Source organism: Periophthalmus magnuspinnatus, chromosome 5, assembly GCF_009829125.3.
Source record: "Periophthalmus magnuspinnatus isolate fPerMag1 chromosome 5, fPerMag1.2.pri, whole genome shotgun sequence".
Classification (NCBI taxonomy): Eukaryota; Metazoa; Chordata; class Actinopteri; order Gobiiformes; family Gobiidae; genus Periophthalmus; species Periophthalmus magnuspinnatus.
Window position 1 is genome coordinate 17,608,987 of NC_047130.1, and position 23,187 is coordinate 17,632,173.

Genomic DNA, 23,187 nt, shown 5'->3' on the forward strand with positions numbered 1-23,187 from the left:
TTTGGTGGTGAACATCACAATTACATAAAATGTCCCATGAATGATTATTGTGTACCTCTTTTATCAGGATAAATGATATAACTGTTTGTCCCATCCCTAGTTGTTAAAATACATTCTGGGATGAGAGATGCACAAATATGTATGCATATGAATACTAGTGATGTGTCAAAGGGTTTATCAGAGGTAGGGACTAATTGGATAGATTTCAGCTCCTTCTTACTCCTTTTACGGTTGACTTCATAAAGGACATGGGGTGTACAGTAACACATGAATACTGTTTTTAGTTACATATTAAAATGTAATAATAATAATTTACTGAATTCTATGAAAGCAAATACGTAAACCTGCATATCTGAACAGAACTGATAACGTTACAGTGTCATGGTCCTGCCACCAGAGGGAACCACAGTATTTCAAATGATCTGTCTCCTATACTGTAACCAAATATGCTCCATTGATTTACCTTGATGAACAGTGAACAAAATACTTTATAGATTCAAGGCATTTTCCCCAAAGTCTTAAAATGTTTGTATTAACCTGCTCTACATGTAACTGGTGTTTTTATTTCGCTATTGTGTCTGTAAGTCAAGATATGAACATTAACGACCAACCAATGAGGAGCCTTCTCCTTCTTTCCCCGAGATCATTCCCGCTAGCGTTAGCAACAGGTTTGACTGACAGCATTGCTTAAGCCCCCGCTCCCTGATAACTAGTGGTGCAGCTGGAAAGGGGCGTTACTTTCAACAGCCTTGCTCCGGATTGGCTCTTTGGTTGCTATGATACTCGTGGTCAGAATTTCAAATATGAAAATAAGGTTTTCCATAAAGCATCTAATCTCATGTAAAAATGTTGAAATGGCAGATATTCAACTCAAACACAAATGTTTCTGTTCCTAGGCGCAGAGCGAGCCATCACCCTCAAGACGGAGATTCCTGGCCCCATGCCTCCGCTGATCCGGGAGATGCTGGAGAATCCTGAGGCCTTTGAGGACAGCTCAGATTCGGGAGAGAGCAGCACCCCCACCCCCCCTGGCCCACCTCCAGCCATCCAGGCCATAAAACAGGAGGACAAGTCCACATATGAGTCCCCTGCAGAGGAAGAGGAGGAAGAGGAAGAGGAGGAGGACTTTTGGGAGGAGGAGAGAGACAGAGAGAGGGGGGAGAGCGATGGAGAGACAAGCGGGAACAAACAGTGAGGAGAGTGGAGACAGCTGAGGTTAAAGGTCCTATATTACACAAAATGGATTCTTGTGAGTTTTTAGCCATGTTAGAATGTTGTTACCTCATTAAAAATAACCATGGAGCACTTCCTGTATTACCACTTCATGACATCACACGGTGGAGTATTTTCAGTTTGAGAAAACAACTCAGCCTAAATATGCAGGGTTTGTGTGTTAAACATGTGTGAATGAAACAAAACACAACTCCAGGTCTGTTTGTGATGAGGAAACAATATTAGAACAGATCAGAAAATACTGTAATATGGGCTCTTTAAAGTGTTATGGTGCGGTCCTGGGTTGGCACCATTTGGTTAATTTGGTCTTAAAAACATGAAAAATAGTTTGCAGTGGTCCAAAGTTATTCCTCACTTACCTTATGCATTCAGAACATGCTAATTATTCCCCATGATGAGTTCATTAAGCATGTCTTGCAACTTTCAGTGACGAGAACAGAGTTTACCATGATGGTAAAGTAAAAATGTGTGTGCTAGCAGTGCACTTCCTGATCATCAAACGCTAAAACACTTTAAAAGGAGATGCAGACAGAACACAGCAGTCTTATTTTGACCTCAAGAGTTGCTTATGTAATATACCTGTACTGGGAAAAGGACATTTTTGCTCAAATAAAAGGAAAAGGTACAAGGCTCACATATCAATCTAAACATACCAACCCAACCCGAACCATGAACACTAGTGTTAGCCAGGTGAACTTTGAACCTCAAAACCTCACTCTTATGGCTCTTAGCAACAACATCCTCTGTAAATAAAGACTCTACAACAACGAGGTAACAAGGAAAAGCACTAAACCTCCGGATTGGGGTCAACTCTACAATGTGTGCCAAAAATTTTCAAAAATCTGCACCAAAAATACTGCGGATTTGAGACTGCCACAAAAAGGGCTAACTTTGCTTTTTGGATATGATTTTTGGCAATAATAAACATAAGGCCCAGGTCGCCGAGATGTATTCCTTTACAGAGATATGCTACTTATTTTTTTATCATGTGTTTTTGGACATGTATTCGTTTTGTGTGTGTTTTTTCTTGCTTATATTCAATGTCCTTTTATTTTGAAAGACTGGAGATTACGTTATATAGGAACGAGGGATGCACCGATCCAACTGTTTGGGTTCATCCGATTTTGATGCATCCGATTTTGGTGCTGTAGCTTTAAGTGTAGTACCTGATATCGACTGATACCAGAGCAGAGACTGAACACGGGATTTTTTCCTTTAAAACGAAAAACAAAAAAAAACCCAAGACAAAACTGATCAAAAGTGTTACTTGAGAAATCATTAAAACAGTTATGTAACTACAGAACAACGTACAATATGAGACTCTACTAACCAGAACCAACCCTAATTAGCTTCCGAGATCAGTCGAGATCATAGACTGTATATATAAATGGACATAGCTAACCTGCTAGCCGCCGCGCTCCAATTTACTTTCTATAAAAAAAAACTGTCCCTGCTCTCTGTAACTGCTGCTGTCAGACTCGTCATTTTGATCTTAAAATGTTCGTATTAACCTGCTCTACATGATCTGATATTTTTATTTAGCTATTTTGTCCATAACTCAAGATCCATCCATTCATCCATCCATTTTCTTCCCCTTATCCCACATGCCTAGAACACTTCCCCAGGGAGCCGTCCATGACGGGCATCCTGAGCAGATGCCCAAGCCACCTCAGCTGGCTCCTCTCGACATGGAGGAGCAGCGTCTCTACTCCGAGCTCCTCACCCTATCTCTAAGGGAGCGCCCAGCCACCCTGTAAGGAAAACCATTTTGGTATCCTTTCGGTCATTACTCAAAGCTCATGATTTATCGGTCAATCTACGTTCCTACCCTCACTTCTGATCCAGAGCTTTGCCTTTTGGCTCAGCTCCTTCTTTACCACAACAGACTGATACAGTGATACCTGTCAATCTCACACTCCATCCTTCCCTCACTCGTGAACAAGACTCAAGACATGAACATTAATAACAGACAGATCAGGCACTTTCTTTTCCCGAGGTCGCTCCTGCTAGCGTTAGCAACAGGTTTGATTGACAGTGACAGTGAGAGTGTTGCTAAGCATCTGCTCCCTACTAAACCAGCAATGTGAGCGGGAGGAGGCGTTAACTTAAACAGCCTCGCTCCGGATTGGCTCTTTGGTTGCGATGATACTTGCGGTCAGAATTCCTAATATGGAACAACCAGTGCAGTGACTGAAAACAGTACTTATTTCCTTTAAATAAAATTAAAATAAAGCTGATCCAGATGTGTTATGTAGGTGTTACTTATCCCTCAAGTAACGACAGAACAGCTTTGTACATTATGAGACTTTCTGGGCTAACTATGACCAGTAAAAAGGATTATTACATTAATATATATGCCCAACCAGGATATCGGCCAATTCGATATTTGATACCAGTGTCAGATCGGTGCATCCCTAATAAATAAGGAACATTAGCAATGATACTTAGGTCAAGCCATGAGCGGGACTCGAACAACAGTTTTTAGAAAAATGGTCTTCTTGGTTTTTCGTCAAAAAAATGCAAAAATTGTGAATCTGCAGGGTAGATTTGAAACGACGTTACTCAGGTGATCAGCAATGTTTTTACACAACCTGAAAATGAAATGGGACTTTGAAATAATGCATAGATAGTTACATGGAAAAACACTTGGGTAGTAGTACTAAAAATATGCTATGTGTTGGTATAATCTCATTTCCATAGTTGTCATGGTTTTTAAATACATTTACTGGAACATGTTTTAATTTTATACCTTTATTTAACCAGGAAACTCTTTTGAGATTTTGAGTTTGTTCTGTAGGAGATATCTGGCCACGAAGGAAGCAGCCAACTCAATACAAGAACATGCAACTGTTTTACTGAAATAAGCTAAATTATCAAAAAAGTAAAAGTTTGTCAAGAAAATACATTAGTTTAGGGATATTTTACTTGACAGGAATTCAAAACAAAACAGTGCAAAACAGATGTGCCAAATGTGTAAAGTAAAAATAAACAAATCTATGCAATAAGGATTCTAACATAACCTTCCTTTGAACATTAAAGTGACACTATGTAACTTTTCTGGTAGAGGGCACATCATCTGCTTGTCTCCATGGCCTGGAATGTTTCAGAAGGTGGCATTAACCGCACGTATCTTGCTTCAGTTACAGGTGTTTGTATAATTTGCCAAAATAATATATTGAAAAACATAATTTTTACTGTTCACTAGATCAGACCTGTAATTGATGGCGTTGCTTCCTTGTCTCCATGGAGATAGATGCGTTTATGGCCATACTGTGGAATATTCAAGGCAAAGTAATGGGTGTAGTATCAGATTTTTGATACTCTTGACAACTCTAACCCATGGAAGGTAAGCAGGTCCACAAGAAAAGTTCCTCAGTGTACCTTTAAGCTGTAAATTATTAGAACATGTCAATTTAATTCAAATATTTTAGATCAAACTAGACTTCAGACGTTCAGAAGTGTATTATCGACTACACTGCAAAGGTGGAATGACCATGTACCATCATTTCCATAGTTACCTTTATACCGTTTGTGCTAAAGTTGTGTGTAGGTGGTGCAATATTAAGCCATAAGAAGCCAAAGCGTCTTCAAAACAAAAGTACAAAATGACCAAAGATCGTATTTTAACACAAGCTGAAATGAACAGTACGTTTTATAACCTGTTTTGACACTTTGAAACCCAGCCCAGAGCTTCAGGTTGAGGAGCTGTGTTACAAACGTGCAGATAAACGTTGGAGACATGTTTATAAAGTGTTTGTTGTACTTGTGTTTGGACTTATTGTGATATTGTCTTTTATGTATTTTGATAAATGTGTATTTTGTTCTCAGATTTTCTTGTGTTTTCATTATTTTAACTACAGATGCTACTTCTCTGGATGTGCAAATATGGATGAAGTGTACAATTTTACACCTGTCTCTTCACTCAAATTTAATCCACCACTTCTGAAAAACATGCAGATGTGTTAAAAGTTTTCAACAAATATTTAGTTTGGCCCATGACTTAGTCCAAGTTTTTAATTTTGGCCCTCTGTGAATTTGAGTTTGACATTCCTGGCATAAAAGGTATAACATTTTCACCGATGAGGAATAAAACTTTGAATACAGGGACACTGGTCAGACAGATGGACTTAAAAGCCTCATGTGTCACAAACGTCCCTTAAACACTGCCCTGCGTTAGAACAGCGCTCACACTCACCTCTCAAATGCAAATCAAAACCACGTCCTTCCTGAAGAAACGTCCTGTGTTTCCCTGAAGCAGAGCAGGTCCAGAAGAGCCACATGTTCCTCCACACAGTGTAATAGTCCCGTTATTCCACTGACGCTGTCGCTCCGTGAACACACGGACAGGCGGGCTGCTAGCATACAGACGTCTCCTAGCATAGGGCGTGTCTCAGTTCGCCAAATGCACCTTTTGAAGGGACTCGTCGAGGTACTCCTCAAAGTGTGGTTTCAAGCTTCCGGTCGAGAGTGTATCCTCCTCAGTGTAGCCGCCATCTTGCTGAAGTGGGACAGGCCCACACCACGGACTGCACTTCCACCGCTGTCTTTGAACGTACGATACGTACATTGATTTATTATTTAATAGAAGAAAAGTCAAGATGTCGTCGTCACAGCCGTTTCTTTTTCTTTCAAAGGTCTTTTTTATTAAACTGTCAAAAGGTACAATGAAGTGCACAATACTTGTTATTAAAACATTTTCTTTTTTTTCAATATTTAAAAAAATTACCTCACCCACACACATAAAACAACAAAACTACAGGCCAGCTGCAAAATAATAATAATAAAAAAAAAAAACAACAACAAACAAACAACCCTAAATAAGGCATACATGTGATAGTAATAAAAAATACCAACAACAACAATAATAAAAATAACTAATGTAATAAATAATTAATAATAGTAGAATAAAAATTACAGGGGGGGGACAGTATATCTAATTTAAGGGCATTTTGGCGGATTGGGACACAGCCATACTGTTCTTGTTCAGACTCCGCCCCCCCACTCTCCCCTTTAGTCCTCCAGACCCCGCCCCTCCTCACTCTCCCCTTTAGTCTTACAGACCCCGCCCCTGCTTCCCCATCATTGTCCCCTTTAGTCCTTCAGATCCCGCTCCCCTTCCCCCCTCACTCTGCCCTTTAGTCTTCCAGGCACCCTTTGTGCTATTTGAAATGTGGCTGTGGGTGGAGTTTAGGAGTTTAGTCCCACTTTAAAAAAATATTACAGGTTTCTGATCAAATTAGAAACAAGAAAGCATTGAAATAGGACAAGGCGGAGGCAGAGGGGGGAAGAGGTGGAGGAAGAAGAGGAGGCTTGGACTTCAACCACCCTTCAAACAGGCAGAAGTGAAGGCAAAATGGGATTATTTGGACATGTTTTGATGCTATTTAATTATACTTTTGAAACATGATGATTTTAGGGTTTTTTTTTGGACAAGCACTGCGATGTGAAAGTGCATTTCTTTCTAATTATGACTTGGTTTGTTGGGATAGTAGCGGTAGTAAATATTTATTGTAGTTTTACATCAGGCAGTGGGAAAAAAGCTGAGAAGCAAAGTACAAAAATACAGAAAGTAGTCAGCACTCAGTTCTAAAATGAAATACCTCTACATTAACACACAAATGCAGGAACACACAGTGTCACCTTATTCCATTTCACTATTTATATTATTATTGATATTATTTATGTTTCTCCAAAGCAAATCATTTAGATTTTAAGACACCGCCATGTTCATTTAACAATATATTTATGGTCACTTAGGTCACTTGGGGGAGAGATCATATGTTAAAAAGAGTAATGAGCCCAACGGCAACTTCAGCACAAAGCACAAATAAAGAATAGTACTGGCTTTGTTCACACATGACCCTCTTCTGGCAAAATGCAGGTAAATTCCCAGGTCAGGATGTGTGTGTGAATGCAGCTCTAGTAACAGACGTGCAGATGGATTATTAGATACTTTATTGATCCAGAGGGAAATTCAGTATTGCTATAACAATACATACACTTTACAGGGATGCACGATACTGTAATAACAATGTCTCAGTAGTGATATAACAATCCTAATAAAGTGGAAAAAAATCTTTTACCATTTTAACCAAATACATTTTGGACTGAATCTTGGCTCAGTGCACACAAGCCCCCGCTAGCCCTACAGTTATCATCACTGCTTCCTGTCCAATCTTTATCTCTATGAGGTTTTTGCCAAGTCACGCTAAAATTAATAAATATTTAAAGATGAGGCAGTGGACAGGGAGCTGCACGTGGATGTCACTGACAACACGTTAAACACTACACAAATAAAAATTAACACTTCACCGGAGACACTTCTGTGTTTAGAAAGAGACGTTTGTGTCTCTATGCTAATGCTAATGCAAATTTTGAGGCATAATAAATACTAACATAACAAATTGAAGTATTTTACATTTAAAAATAATCAGGTAGTCTTTATTTTAATCAATTTGAATGTTAATAGGTTGTTTAATTTATGTTTTCTCATTATCTATGTAAACTTTGACTCATGACAAAATATTAAAATGTTCTATATTATTAGTTACTTAGAAGTCTGAAAATAAATTAAAACACATTAGGCTATATTTTTATTATATCTTAAAATAAGCTAGCAACCCCCACAGCTTCGTACCATACAGTAGATAGACTGCCAATAATGTTTTTAAGACCTTTTCCCACGTAGGAGGACTTTTACCAGTTTTATCTCATTAATTCTATTCAATACATTGTTAATTTGCACCAAAAAACAAACAAAAACAGTAGAGTCCAGATGTGAACACTCAAACAACATGCAATAATAATAATAATAAAAAATAACATGTAAAAATGTCTAAAATCTAACTGAAAAAATGACTAGTCACAACATTATGTCAACACGATTAAACTTGATGGTGAAGAGGACTTTACCACACATAGGGGTCACACGCTTCACTAAAAGGAGAGAAGAGACACAGGGAGGAGTTACAAACATTTGAAAGAAGACGACAAGAGGAAATTTATTGTTAAAAAAATGTTAAAGTTGCATAAACTTCCCCAGATTCGAGGTAGAAGTATCGCTTTTACTTATAACGATTCTAATGCTGATTTATACCTACTTACACAAAAACATTGGATACGATGGACAAGTTGTTTATGTAATAATTTGGTGTTTTGTTGGTCAAGACCATTATCCAATCAGAAATCAGAATAAGTGTCACATGACTCTCATTTGTGTTGCCAGTTTCAATACTGAAATCCAGTTGGTTTAAACCTAAAATGCCTCTCTCTGCTATGAATGGCCACTACCTAAACCCCAGCACCTGCAGGCAATCATAAACCAGTGCCTCTGCTGCTGTAGTACACATCGTCCATATACCATACATTTTGGACAATAAGCCGCAACTTTTGAACCCTGCGGCCTATGCAAAGGTGCGGTTTATTTATAGATTTTAACAGGCTAATGGCCACCAGGGGACACTCTCCAGCAGTAAATGCAAAAGTGAGACAGACGTGAGGAAAGATTATGTGCTGAAGAGCACACTAGGTCTGATTTTGAACTGTCATTTTGCACATCATGCACACACCCTCATCATGGAAAATACACGAAGAAATGCAAATGATGCAGCTTTTAAGATAAAGGCAATGGATCTGGCCTCAAAGAAGGAAATAGAGCCACTGCACGCAAGTCTGGCCTCAATGAATCGATGGTGCGACGTTGGAGGCGGCAGAAGAACTTAGTCAATGTAAAAAGACGACAAAAGCTTTCAGAGGAAATAAAAGCAGATGGCCCGTGTTGGTGCCGTTTTATTTTCTAAACGTGCAGGTATGTTCATCCTATGTTGATGGTGTGTTGGTAGTGATTTTCAAGCATAGTCTGAAAAAAAAACATGTCTTAAATTAAAACTTCAAAAACCTCCGTGTACTGTCTTTCTGTGTAAATATCTCGTTACAACACAAAAACCTGCGGCTTATATATGTACAAAATTCTTTTAACATCTTCCTGGTGCGGCTTATCTTCAGGTGTGCTCAATAGTCCGAAATTTATAGTACTGACAACAAGAAAAACTTGTATGTGTCCTTTATCTGCAGGTTTAGGCTCTGGCAACCCAGGTTCAGTTATGATTGAAGTACCTTTTTAAAAACTGTAAGAGTGAAGGCAACAGGTGTAGAGAGACGGTGCAGAGTTACCTCATGGTAGGGTCAATGAGTTTGGGGACATTTAGATTTTCTTTGGCAGATTCGTACAGCTCCTCCTCGACCTGGAGAAGACAAAAACTGAACTTATTCAAATTATTTTAAAGGGCCCATATTACACTATTTGTGATCTGTGTTCTAATGTTGTTTCCTCATCACAAACAGACTTGGAGTTGTGTTTTGTTTCATTCACACATGTTTAACACACAAACCCTGCATATTTAGGTTCAGTTCTTCTCTCAAACTGAAAACACTCGGTTCCACCTTGTGATGTCATGGAATAATACAGGAAGTGCTACGGTGTTTATAAACTCCTCACACCTTCACTGGAATCATATGAATAATTTGGACCCTGGATTTGCTTAACTTTGAAGCTGCAGCTACCGTTTTAGCCTCATTTAAACTGCTTCACTCCTCGGTGCACTGGAAAATATTCTAGACTTCACGTGGTAATGTCAGTGGTACAAGGTAAAGGTAAAACTAAAATATTAAAAAATAAATCTAACAACTTTGTTATTTTAGTCTTTGAAGAGGAACTACATGACTTTTTTTTAGACAACCAGTTCCTTCCAGATTTGAAGGATTTTCCCCATTCAAAAAACATAATATTGTGACGGGAATGGCTCTGTGGGCTGGACCAGTTCCATTTCAGGACGGCCTTTGCGGTCCACGGAGGCTACATGGAGGAGCACCCTTCATCGGCAGGGTCCTTCGAAGGATGCAGCCATTGAATTGGGACACGACTTAGGAATGTCACATCTGCTGCCCATGTCCATGTTTTTTCAAATATACAATGATATAAACAAGAACAACAAGAGGCTTAAGCATTTCCATTTCCATTTACAGAGCATGTGCTATAATAATTTTAAACAAATGTGGAAAAATAAATACAGTAATACATTTTATTTTTCAAATTCTGGACATAATGCTTTTGTTTTCAAGGCCGTTGGGTTTGTACAGTAGTTCAGAGAGGATAAAAGGAATTGAAATACAACGAATTTGGGATTTTGGCTAGAAAATTGACAACAATAAATATGATATTTTGACAAGATTAGGATTAGATTCAAGACATATTTTTTGCTACATGATAAACTTCATACACACACACAATACTAAAACTAAACAAAATGTTTAGTGAAATTAATCATACGCACTATAAGATAGCCTTGTATTAGCGTCAGAACTCGGACTCACCTGTGAATCTGAGAGCTGAGGACAATTCACTTCAGAGGAGACAGGAGAGAGAGAGGAAGAGGAGGAGGCACGGTCTTCATCGTCAGAAGCTAAAAGAACAGAGGTAGGTTTACTCAAGTCATTTAAAACAGCTGATACTTGCAACTGATGCCATCCACGTTCCCTGAGGCTGTGACCCTACCTGGAGGCACTACTCTGTCTGAAGCTCTGTTACTCAAGTGAGACTTTAAGATTTTTCTGGTCAGATTGTGGTTAAATAATCTGAGTTTTTTTTTGTTATAACTACGACAAGTCTCACACACATAAAATTACAGTTAGAAGCAAGCTAGCATTAGCCAGCAGTTGGATAGAGACAGTAATAATCACAGAGATATTAACGATAAACCAGGACAGAACATCTGCTTTTTGACCGTTCTGATGTCACTTGAACCCAACTTATAAGAAATTCTACATGGAGACATCAAATCAATCTAATGAACAAAACTCATTTTTGGTAGAAGAAGTTAAATAACAAATTAATTTATTCTCAACTGTCTAAAAACTCACCGCAGTAGAACTGAAATAAGAAAAAAATCTTTTGGTTATTTTGCTTCACAAAAACGGTAAAAATGGATTCCATTTCAAGGACATAGATTGGTGCCGCCAATGCACTTTAATATTCTGGTTTTAAATATTTATAATCACATATGCTCCTGTTTTTAATGTTTTAAATGATCTACGTAGTTATTTGTTTTGGTTATGTTTGTATTGTTCTGTATTTGAACAGTCTGGTGACCTCATTGAGTTCTCCCTGCAGAAATAAAGACCCCTGAAAAAGTAATGAATTATTTTCCATCCACCATCTATTTTCTTCCATATATCCAGGGCCGGACTCACAGACTTCTCAGTATATATCAATTATGTAAAAAACTTACATGTATCTCCATCATGTGATTTTGTGCGGGGATTATCTTCTGACATCTATTGCCAAAAAACACAAGAAACGGCAAAAATATTAAAACCCATATTTAAAAAAAAAATCATATTAATACATTATTTCATATTAATAAATTACTTCTTATATATTGCAAACAATGTTTTTATTTTATTAATTCCACTCTAACTTTTTCATGGAGGTGTTATTACGGTATTTGCCAGGAATATTCCACAGTATGTCATTAAGCTTGTATGTATATCTCCATGGGGACAAGCGGAGTATGCCACTAGGCCAAGTTACAGTTCAGGTCTGTGGAGAGGCACGTCCACTCACACTGGGACATTTTTCAGGTGTTTTTTGTAGTTAAATAAATGTCACGATGTGCAACATTCTAATCTAAACTAAGCATTAACCTGTCCAGTAGATGGCAGCACTCCACCAATAAAAGTCCCAACGTTAAATGTTATATCTGAATATGGCCGTGTCTCAATTCGCCAAACTGGCCTTAGAATCACCATTAGAAGTGTACGTCGAAGGGCCGTTGCGTAATTTCCGGCGCAACAAAGGCTGTCCCATTTCAACGCACCCTGCTGAATGCGCACGACAAACCTGCCCTTTCCACCGTTTCCATGGAGATCGGACATAGCGTGCTTCCGTGCACACTTCACACACTTCCATATCCCATCATGCACTGCGACTACGCAAGAAACAGAAGAAAATGGAGTTCGCTGTGCAATACACGTTCAAATGTTCATACTGGTTTACCTCATCTACAACAGTGCGACATGAAACTGTTAAATCTGAATAAAGATAAGTACAGGCCATGTGTTTGATGATTAAAAAGGAGGGGAGTTAGATGGAATAAAGGAATGTGCAGTTATTGCTAGACAATAAGAAGACATTATTATCATTAGAAAATATTACTGCAATAAGAATAATGTAAGAATGTTTGTTTCTATTGTAAGTGTCAAAGACCAAGAGACTGAAACATAAAGTCAGAAGGTTTAATGATCCACACAGGTAATGTGAACAATGAAGCAAAGGACTCTCAGGAAAGAATAGAAGAGAGTCCTGAGACGTGCACAAAATCTTCATGAGTTCCGGTACATTCCATACGTCCGCGCCCCTCATGGGCATGTGTCATTTACCTTAGTGTTAGTAAATGAAGATACTAGTTTGATGTAACGCTGCACTGCTAGAAAATACCTCACAATAATAAGGTGGAAAGAACTGGCACGGCATAGAAGGGAAACAGCGCCCTCTACTGTTATTAAAGTGGTGTAGCCACTGGCCAAAATACTGAATCGTTAAACTGCAATATCCCACTATATGTACAACTAATCAATGTTCTCTGGTTTATAGACTATGAATGTAAAAATGATACTGTTACCTCTGTCTCTGTTATTACGTTTTCACAAGGTATATTTTGTTTAAGTTATGAAGTAGCTACAAATGAGAAAAAAAATCACCTTGAACGTTATATATTTGCCTATTGATATTCAGTCTAAAAAAAAATGAAACGGCTGTGATGACGACATCTTGACTTTTCTTCTATTAAATAATAAATCATTAAAAATAACATACGTAATGTACGTATCGTACGTTCAAAGACAGCGGTGGAAGTGCAGTCCGTGGTGTGGGCCTGTCCCAATTCAGCAAGATGGCGGCTACACTGAGGAGGACAGATTCTCGTCCGCAAAAGGTGCATTTGGCAAATTGAGACACGGCCTATGTGTCTTACCTGCTCTTCTCTTCCTCTCTGTGTGTTTCTCTTCACAGACTCCAGTAGCTCCCTCTGCTGGGCCTTTAAAGGAACAATAAAGAACATTCATTAAAGCAGACATATTGTGGTTGTGTCGCTCTATAGTTATAATCTATGACACTCGTGGATCATTATGTCATAATATACACATTTTAAATCACAATATTCATCTAAAACGACTTCATAAAAGAAACAAATCCACTGACTTCCACGTTAGAAAACTGCGGTGTCCAATGGGAGCTGACGTCACTGTAAACGTCATCACAACAAAGCGCCATGGAGCTGTCAGCGCCCCCTATGGATAGAAACTGGGGGCGAGGTGAGTTAAATGTCTTGCCCAAGAGCACGACGATAGCATTCATTTGTGGGAGCTGGAATTGCACTGCCAACCTGTGGGTCAGTGGATCTGACCGAATGACTAATGATGTTTATGCTGAGAGCGGGATTGAACCAAAACTCCGTTCTGGTGTCAGAGTTGTGAAAAGCACTTATAAACTCATGGTGGTGAATAGTCATGATGCTCTGAATGCATAAGGTAAGTGACGAATAACTTTGGACCACTGCAAACTGTTTAAAATGAACCACCAGTATTTTTTATATGTTTTTTTATGGTCAAAGTTGATAAAAAACAGGATCTGGTGCAGTAAAAGGTAGAGCGCCTTTACCAGCCTTTGGTGTGAGCTCACCTCTCAGTCTCTCCTCTGTCTCCAGTTACAGAGCTGAGCCTCTATTTGTGTCTATGAGTCTTGAAATCGTACTCATGAACTTTGGCATCATTCCTACATGTTCAAAATGAAACATGAGATCCTGTTTTTTTCATCAACTTTCACCATATGACATTTTATTTATAGACGAGGTGATTGGTCAATATGTTTTCTATGTATTGATGTTTGAGTCGGCTCAAATAATGGGATCATGTTCAATATAAGCGGTGGAAGAAGTACGTAATGCTGTTACTACAGATACAGTACAGATACTGGAGCAAAAAATAAAAAGTAAAAAAATTTGTATTAAAAGTTTAAAAATGTACTGTACAGATTTTAATATTTTTGTTTTGCTCAAATTATGAACATGTTAAAAATAAACCCTCAGCCTTTTTCAGCAGGTCTCACACAATAATAAAAAATACTTGTAATGGAGTAGAAAGTACAGATACTGCTCTCAAATGTAGTGAAGTAAAAGTACAAAGCATCCACTGTAAAATGTACTTAAGTATAAATATTTAGGTATCTGTACTTTACTTCATTACAGTGCTTTACTGCTTTTACTGTGTTATGTTCCACCACTGAATATGTAAAGTACATTGGTCAGTGTTGTGCTCAATAGAATAAGATGTTGAGGTCTTCCAGAACTAAATATCTGAGACAAACTGCTGCATAACTGAACGAACTGGGAAAAACATCTAACTACACTTTATTTTTAGAAATTGTAACAAAACATTTTAAACAAAAAAAAGCACAAACTAACGGCAACAGTGGCTCAGTTGGTAGAATGTTTGTTCACTGATCTGAAGGTTGACAGTTCGAATCCTGCTCTTGACATAAACATCATTGGTTGAGTGGTCAGAATCACAGGTTGGCAGTGCAAGTCAAGCTCCCACAGATGAATGCTACAGTTGTAGCAATCATTACAATTTCTAAAAATAAAGTGTAGTTAGATGTTTTTCCCAGTTTGTTCAGTCGTGCAGCAGTTTGTCTCAGATGTTTAGCTCTGGAAGACCTCAACATCTTATTCTATTGAGGAATACTCCCAGTGTCTGCATACACAATAAAATGTACACATAAATGGACATAGCTAACCTGCTAAGTGCCCCGTTCCAAATAGGAAGTGATCATAGGCGAACTTCCAGCTCCATCGACTCTGGCTCCAATTCACTTTCTATTGAAAAATTGAGTCTCCTCTCTGTAGCTGCTGCTGTAAGACTTGTCAGTTTGCTTTTAAAATGTTCATATCAACCTGCTCTACATGATCCTGTGTTTTTTATTTCACTATTGTGAACAGATATGAACATTAATAACAGACGAATCAGACGCCTTCTTTCCTGAGGTCACTCCCGATAGTGTTAGTAACAGGTTTGATTGACAGCGTTGCTAAGCGCCTGCTCCCTGCTAAACCAGCAATGTGGGCGGTAAGGGACGTTACCTTCAACAGCCTCACTCCGGATTGTCTCTTTGGTTGCGATGATACTCGCGGTCAGAATTCCTAATATGCAACTCTGCTCCAAATTGGCCCCTATAACTGCTCTAGCCTCGATGAGCTTCATTTGGAGCCGAACGCTGTGGGTGATGTCACTCTCACATAGACTTACAGTCTATGGTTTAAACGATACAGATTCTATACAGTGGTGACGTTGTGTGAACACTGACCCTGATCTGGTCCCTCTCCTTCTCCAGTCGCTCTCTCTCGGCTCGCTCATCCTGCAGCCACTCCTCTTTCCTGCGCAGCTCTGAGTACAGGTCCTCCAGCTTGTTCTGATCAGTCTAAGAGAGAAAGATATGGCTTCATGTCCACTGCATGGCAAGCAAAGACAAACATACAGATCACACAATATGTAGGAAAACAACAACAAAACACCAAGATATCCTGTGGAGCTAGTGTTAAATGCCAGGGAGATGTTAATGACAATGCGAACTACAGTTGTCCCTCACTATATCACAGTTCATCTTTCGTGGCTTCACTGTTTCGAGGATTTTTTGGTCCAATTTTGCATGCTTTTTACAGTGTATGATGTGCATTGTGTTCTGTGTCCTGATTGGCTGAGGGACTGTAGACCATTGTCCATCAGTCTCCTCTGTGCCGTGTCTCCTGTACAGTACAGAATGTGTTCAGACAAATTTACATAAATGTTGGATCGCAGTGTGACTCTGAAGTGCTGTATGTTTGCAAGTTTCCTCCCCGACAAAACTCACAATGAAACATTCTGCACTGACAAAGGCTCCTACGAAGGTTTGAACTTGTGTTTGAAATGTGAGAAAATGTTAGTGTCTGTGTGAGAAAAGTGTATTAAGTGTGTGGTGAGGGGTTTTACAGCCACAAAACATAACTGTAAAAAAGTAAGCTGAATACTTCGGGGATTTTTATATATATATATATATATATATATATATATATATATATATATATATATATACACACACATATATTAGCAACACCTGTAAATGAACAAACAAAACATATTTAAGTTAATGCCATACTGTGGAATGTCTGAGCTATGCAATAACATCTCCACAGAGACAGGTAAGTGGTGGTTAAATCTTGTGCGTGTGATTGTGCTCTGACCTCTGCAGCCTGCCTGTATCCCTCTCTCTCCAGAGCCCAGGCCGCACGCTCTTCCCTCAGCTGCAGTTGGTCCTGGGACAGTTGTAGGCTGAGCTGTGCCCCCTGCAGGCGGGACTGCTGCAGTTCAGTGTGGAGCAGACTGTGGCGTGAGGTCATCTCCCTCAGGTCCCTCCTCAGAGTCTGGGCCTGGAGCTCAGATGAGTCCAGCCGCTCCTGTAGAGCACGCAGCTCCAGAGCCTGAGCATCACGCTCACACTGGGCAGAACAGACACAAGTGTTCAGGGTTACACTTTTTTTCCCCTGTGTGTTCCTGTGCCGTCTCCCCCGCTCCCTGGGCTGGGCAGAGAGTCTGGCACCACCCTCACCAATATATATTACTTATGAAAAATGTGATAGGGCTTGGGAGAGATCACTAGATTACTCAAACCTGCATGGATGACATCTAAAAGCCATGTTTTTAATGAGGGAACAATGTTATAACATGGTAGAAAGCTCCAAAAAGTTGATTTTGCATAATATATTTGACCCATCCTTCAGTGTCACTGGGGCATCTCCAGACCTGGAGCTAGTCTTGGTCAGGACGAACTTCACTAGAGGATTTGATCTATTGCGCATGTCTTGGGTTGATGCACAAAACCAGAATTCCCAGAGGAACCCCCCACTGATAAAGCGAGAAATGCCATTTATTTTTATTAACATTTAACGTTGAAAACTTGCAGAAAACTTCAAACATTTATATATCTATTTGTAAACACACGGCCACCTCTTCCGTTTCTTTGCTCTTCAATTTCTCTAAAAACTCACAAATCTGTTTCAAAAATACTGATTTATGAAAAAACACTAAATACCAAACTATATCGATATTAGCACCAGTGTAATGTCTATCCCTACCTGCAGAGCCTTTCTCTTCTCCTCCTCGTGCTTCATCTGACTGCTCATCTTCTTCACTCTGTCCCTCAGTCTGTAAAAACATCAGAAAGTGGTTTATTTAAAAAAAAAAAAAAAAAAAAAAAAAAAAAAAAGTGTGAATAATAAAATGAGCTGATTAAAAATTCTGAATCTATTTTACATTTGTACCTGATAACATGAGAGGTATCCTGCACTCTTATTTTTTTTGGGCACAGATTAAAAGTATTTCTTGTTTACGCTCCCAAATTAATATTGAAAGAGATGTGTGTTTTAATATACACATAATCCAGTGTCTGGGTTGTATCGTGTCTGTACCTCTCCAGCTCTGCGTTAGCCTCTCTCTCGCGCTCCCTCAGCTCCTTCTCGTCCTCCTCCAGTTCTTTAATCCTCTGCAGACTCTCCACTTTCTCAGTCAGAAGTTTGCTCAGTTCGCTGCTCAGATTCTCCTGGTTGTACTTCACATCCTGAAAAATATGTTTTCATGGTTTCATGGTAACTTTTATGTTCTAGTTCTAGTTTATTTTCAAGACACCGTTTTTGCCCATCAAACCCCCGTTTTCACCTCCACTGTGACACGCCCACTGTGACATACCCACTTCCTTCTCCAGTTTTATTATCTTTATCAGTGATACTCATAGGATTCGGCAGTGTCGCATAGTCATTTTGGTACAAATGAAAAAAATCTGCTGCTCACCAGTGTGATGCAGCTATCCGTGCTGTGATGGCATTTATGGCAACATCAGCTCCCATTGGACACAGCAGTTTTCTAACGCGGAAGTCAGCGGATCTGTTTCTTTTATTAAGTCGTTTTAGGATGAATATTGTGATTTAAATTGTGCAAATTATAACAATGATCCACACAATAGGTCTGATTTATAGGTCTGACTATTGTTTATTTTTTCACTTCAAGCTAAAAACTTTTTGCCTGCTCAAAAGATATTGTGATATTAGATATTATTGATTATACCAACAGACGCTCTCCATGGTCTGGTTTTCTGTTCATTTGTCTTAATTGATTCTTTTTCCAGACCTAGGCTTGGTTTGTTTTCATACCTGACAGTTTCAACTACTCTCCACCGGTCTTCTACATCACATGACCACTCTGACAATTTGGATCTCTCACTAGTACGCTTCCTCAGCAATGAAAACAAACTAAACCTTGGTCTGGAAAAAGAATCTATTAAAATAATTAAAGTAGGAGAGACTGGCTCCCCAAGCAAGTTGACCAGTGTCATTAGTAAAACCCACATCTTCAGTTTGAGATGTTCTAAAGCCAAACTGTGAAACATTTGTGTCAATAAAAAGGAACCCTTGTGTCTTTGTGAGCGGGTTTTCCTCTCCTTTAATATTTGTGTATATTTTTATGATCGTCACGGTTACTGTAGCGACATATAGTTTACATTTCCGTGTATAATATTGCCCGTTTCCTGTCCGTGGTCGCTCGTTTCATACCTGATGCCTTCCCTCCATCCTCTTCAGCATGTCGGTGTACTGTGTGATCGTTTGTTGGAGGTCGGACTTCTCTTTCTTCAGAGCGGCTCTCTCGCTCTCCCACTCTTGCTCGCTCTGCTTGCTCCTCTCTCTCTCCTCCTCCGCCTCCCTCCTCGACTCATCCAGCGCCCTCTGCAGGCTGTCCACAGATTTCAGACTCTCGTCCAACCGATTCTGTATGAGACACCATATGAGAGAAGGAAGTTACTAGCAATTTAAAGCAGACCCGTACTCAGGTTCTTCTGCCATTTTATTTTCTTTATCAGTGATACTTGTAGGATTCAGCAGCACCACGTAGCCATTTTGACACAAATTAAAGAAAACTGCTGCTCATTAGTGTGATGTGCAGCTATTCATAGAAGCCACCGACAGCTACACGGCTATTTGTTGTGATGACGTTTGCGGCGATGTCGGCTCTCACTGGGCACCGCAGTTTTCCAACACAGAAGTCAGTGAACTTGTTTCTTTTATTGAGTCGTTTCAGATGAATATTGTGATTTCAGATGTTATAACATTATAATCTCTACCTCAAGTTGGAGGAGTTTAAGTATCGTGGAGTCTTGCTCACAAATGAGGGAAGGTGTGTTGTGATAAAGAAATAGCTGAGTCCACTGTGTTTTTAAACTCCACACACCTTCACTAGAATCATTTGGATAACTGTCACTCTCTACTGACCAAAAGATAAAAAGTAGATGTTAACTTGAAATCTACCACTTCATGACATCACAAGGTGGAACAGAGCATTCTGAGCTTTGGAGATGTAATGTTTAAGTGAAATGAGGAGTGTAACCTGTCATCTGCACATTTATAGACTCATTATAAAGAACAGGCACAAAATGGCCGCTTGTTGAGACCTGCAGTAGAGTGGCTCTGGGCACCACCACCATCAGCTCATCTTCGTCTCTCTCGTCTCCTCTCTCCTCGTCCCTCTCCTCTCTCACAGTCTCGAGCTCCTCCAGTGGTTTGGGGGAGCAGAAGTTGAAGGTTCGACTCCGCCCGCACACCTTTCCGCTCTGATCCACGTACACAAACTCATACTCCGCTGGTCCCGGGCGCGGCAGGTAGAACGCTGGAGAAGACAATTTATTATTGAAGACAAGAGTTCATTTTGTGTAACTTTTGTGTGACTTTTAACTCTACTTCTTTACAGTTCACTTGCACAATCACCACATAAAAACCAGGACTAAACCAGAACAAGTTGTTAAAAAGACTGGCTCTTTTAATATTTAAGTATACGAAAAGCCAATGTGAGAACTCATTTAACTACAAACTAATCACAGAGAGAGAAAAACTGATAATTATTTAACTGTTTAAGACTTAAGATGCCAAATATGTACTTTTTTCTGCACAAATCTCTCACTCCTGTCGCCTGCTCTGTTTCTGATTTGATTCTTATGTTGGCTCAGCATTAGTCAGTGTAAAAATGCAGACAAATTGGAAAGAAAAAGATTGAGTTCTTTTAAAAAAAATTTATCTAGATCCAACTGTTCATGTTAAGGAACCGTTCCAAAGAGCCACCTCAGCAACTATCACCTACAACAGATGAACAATACATAAAAAGTATTTTGTTTTTAGTATCTGACCGTGGAAGAGGGCGCAGCAGTCCACAGTGGAGCCAGCGCTGTAGTTCTCAGGGACATTGACCCAGGTGTAAGTGTAATATTCCTTTGTGGACGTCCATCCCACCTGAGACACACAAACAGTACATGACATTACACAACTCTGAACACAAACTGGACTAAACACTTATATCTGATCATGTACTAATTATATTGAATGTACAGTGTTGTATTTGTTGTGTCTTGTCTCTCGTCTGGCCTGGGAGCGCCTTAGGGTCCCAATGGAGGAGCTGCGGGAAGTGTCTCGGGTGAGGGAAGTCTGTGAGGTCCTGCTTAGTGTGTTACATGTGTGAATGAAACAAAAAAAAAAGTGCATAATATAGGACTCTTAATGCTCCGTGATCAGATATTAGGTTAAAGCTACACTGAGGAACATTCCAATCTAAGTTTCTGCAGTTAAAACCTGGAACAGTCTTCCTGAAGATGTGAGACAGGCCTCTACTTTGACAATGTTTAAATCCAGACTCAAACGGTTCTGTTTAGCTGTGCATACGACTGAAAGAGTTTTATTCTTCCTCTTCTCCTTTAATGTTAATTTTACTATGATTATTTATGATTATTTCCGTTTTGATTTGTTGTATTGTGATTTTAATGTCTTTATTATTCTGTAAAGCACTTTGAATTACTTTGTGTATGAATTGTGCTTTACAAATAAACTTGCCTTGCTCTGCTTTGCTGAAGTACACATTTGACAGCACGTGTACTTGTAATACTTGTTTATCCATGTACTTTTCCTCGAGTACAAAATAGCAGTAGTGTCTGGGATCTGGAGCAGGGCGCACGTGTGTTATTATTATTACTATTACCTTAAAGATGCCTATCCAGTCCCGGCTGCTCCAGCGGTGATCCGGGCCCAGGCTCAGGTGACACTCCACGCGGGTTTGGGGAAAGTAAAACTGTCCCACGTTTCGAAACTGTACCGCCGCAGGGGGTCCGAGCGCGTCCATCGACATCGGAAGCTGAGTCAGAGGAAGAAAACAACATGAGGCCGGCTCTCCTGTCACTGTGAGCGGCGAGAAGCGGACAGCTGAAGAAACACGACCCCCCGGAATGTGGCGTAGTCATGATCATGGCATGGGTCAGCCTATGGACTCAATGTGTTTATAAACAACAAGAGCGCATGCGCAAACACAGCCTCACGCGCTCAGTGTCAAGTTGTTTGAGTGAAAACTGGAACATCATGCAAAATCAGGCAAAAGTGAATTTAGCAGAAATACATTTTGGTGAGTTTGATTATTTACATTTTAAGATTATGTTATATTTTAAAGTACGTTTTAGCCACAAAAAAAAAAAAAAAAAGTACTAATTAAAGAACGTTTTTTTTTGTTGTTTTTTTTTTCAATTTGGTTGTGTTATTGCACAGACAAACTTGGCAACGTAGGGTACACTGAGCAGGCTTGCATCTACACAAACCTGACTTTTATTTGACCCAGGGTCTGGAGCCTTCTCCAGTTTGTTTCCATGGAAATGTTGATCCACTGGCTATAATATTCCACATTATGGCATAAAATATGTCTGTATCCATGGGGAATGTTTCAAAGTATGGCTTTAACATTCTGTTTCCATGGAGTCATGCGGGTGACGTGCTACCTCCAGAAAGTTATATACTGTAACTTCAAATTTAAGCAAATTATTTTACGATTTAAAAAAAAAAAAATTAAGTTAATTTAACAGACCAGGACTAAACCAGGACTAAATTAGGACTAAATCAGGACTAAGACCAGACTAAAACAGGACTAAAACAGGACTAAATAGGATTAAACCAGGACTAGACCAGGACTAAAAAAGGACTAGACCAGGACTAAACCAGGACTAGACCAGACCTAAATACACAGATGACAATGATGAGATATTTTAAATATAAAGTAAAACAACAAAAGGAAGAAAGTCTTACGAAACATTTTAAGATAGTTGCTAATTTTTAAACATTTAAACATTAAACAAACCCAATTCTAATAACGTACTTTCTGTAAATGTGAAATGAAATTGATGAATTGAATAAAATAACACAGATCTGTCAAACACTATTGTTTTGAGTGGCTTAATATTCAGTTTGTCATTTCTGAGTAACTGCACTTGAATAAACATGTAGACAGCTTGATGTATTCTATTAATAATCTATAGCTTAACCTCAAAATTTGAAGTAATACATTTGATCCTGATTATCTCTTAAAATAAAGCTTTAGTTAAAGAATATATATAAAAAGCCCCACACATTAAACAGTAAATGTGTTAAATCTGATGTAAATATCTGTGGTACCTGTTTAGTTGCGATGATGACAGCTCAGTCCAGAGCAGAGAATGACTTGAGCAACAGTGTGAACCACGACTCAGGGGCAGATTTCACAACATCCACAGACACAGGGTAAAAATGGAACACAAAGGATCATGGGAAGTGTAGTTTAGGGACTGTCAACACCAGGACGGGTTTCACTCAGTGTGAAAAACGAACACATTGATTTAAAAGTCTAATATATGTAAATTTTAGGGTTGAGAGTCCATCACCTGCTTGTTTCCATGGAGATTTTGCCTGGAATGTTTCACAGTTTGGAATTAAATGTATGTATTTGCATTTATTCAATTACAAGTGTTATTTCTTAAAAATA

General features: G+C 39.1%; 2 protein-coding genes across 4 annotated transcripts in view; one reads left to right on the top strand and one right to left on the bottom strand.

Annotated features, from left to right (window-relative positions):
- Nucleotides 1–19,707, top strand: part of LOC117371692 (retinoic acid receptor gamma-A-like) — a 93,970-nt gene extending 74,263 nt beyond the window's left edge. For 2 of the 3 annotated variants that reach the window (XM_055222086.1, XM_033967393.2), the window contains one exon: nt 897–5,060. In XM_055222086.1, the coding sequence (XP_055078061.1) occupies nt 897–1,195 (299 nt within the window). In that variant the 3' untranslated portion in view covers nt 1,196–5,060. Of the gene's footprint in view, nt 1–896; nt 5,061–19,692 lie in introns of those variants that run through there. The other variant, XR_008648704.1, reaches the window with a different exon arrangement.
- Nucleotides 7,172–22,989, bottom strand: LOC117371534 (calcium-binding and coiled-coil domain-containing protein 1-like). Its single transcript, XM_055222085.1, has 14 exons — nt 22,842–22,989; nt 21,388–21,540; nt 20,546–20,648; nt 19,817–20,031; nt 18,924–19,136; nt 17,787–17,935; nt 17,454–17,523; nt 16,563–16,817; nt 15,650–15,763; nt 13,263–13,325; nt 11,520–11,565; nt 10,606–10,694; nt 9,406–9,476; nt 7,172–8,169 (listed from the first exon to the last, which is right to left on the bottom strand). Exons 2-14 carry the CDS (start codon nt 21,532–21,534, stop codon nt 8,142–8,144), a joined length of 1,563 nt encoding a protein of 520 aa, XP_055078060.1. The 5' UTR covers nt 21,535–21,540; nt 22,842–22,989; the 3' UTR covers nt 7,172–8,141.
- Nucleotides 22,990–23,187: the final 198 nt, after the last annotated feature.

Coding starts and splice junctions, on each gene's coding strand:
- LOC117371534 (XM_055222085.1), bottom strand. CDS start 21,534: ATGTCGATGGACGCGCTCGGACCCCCTGCGGCGGTACAGTTTCGAAAC. Junction 16,818..17,453: donor AGAAGAGAAAGGCTCTGCAG/GTAGGGATAGAC, acceptor TGTTCTGCCCAG/TGTGAGCGTGATGCTCAGGC. Junction 10,695..11,519: donor ATCACATGATGGAGATACAT/GTAAGTTTTTTA, acceptor CTGTTCTTTTAG/CTTCTGACGATGAAGACCGT.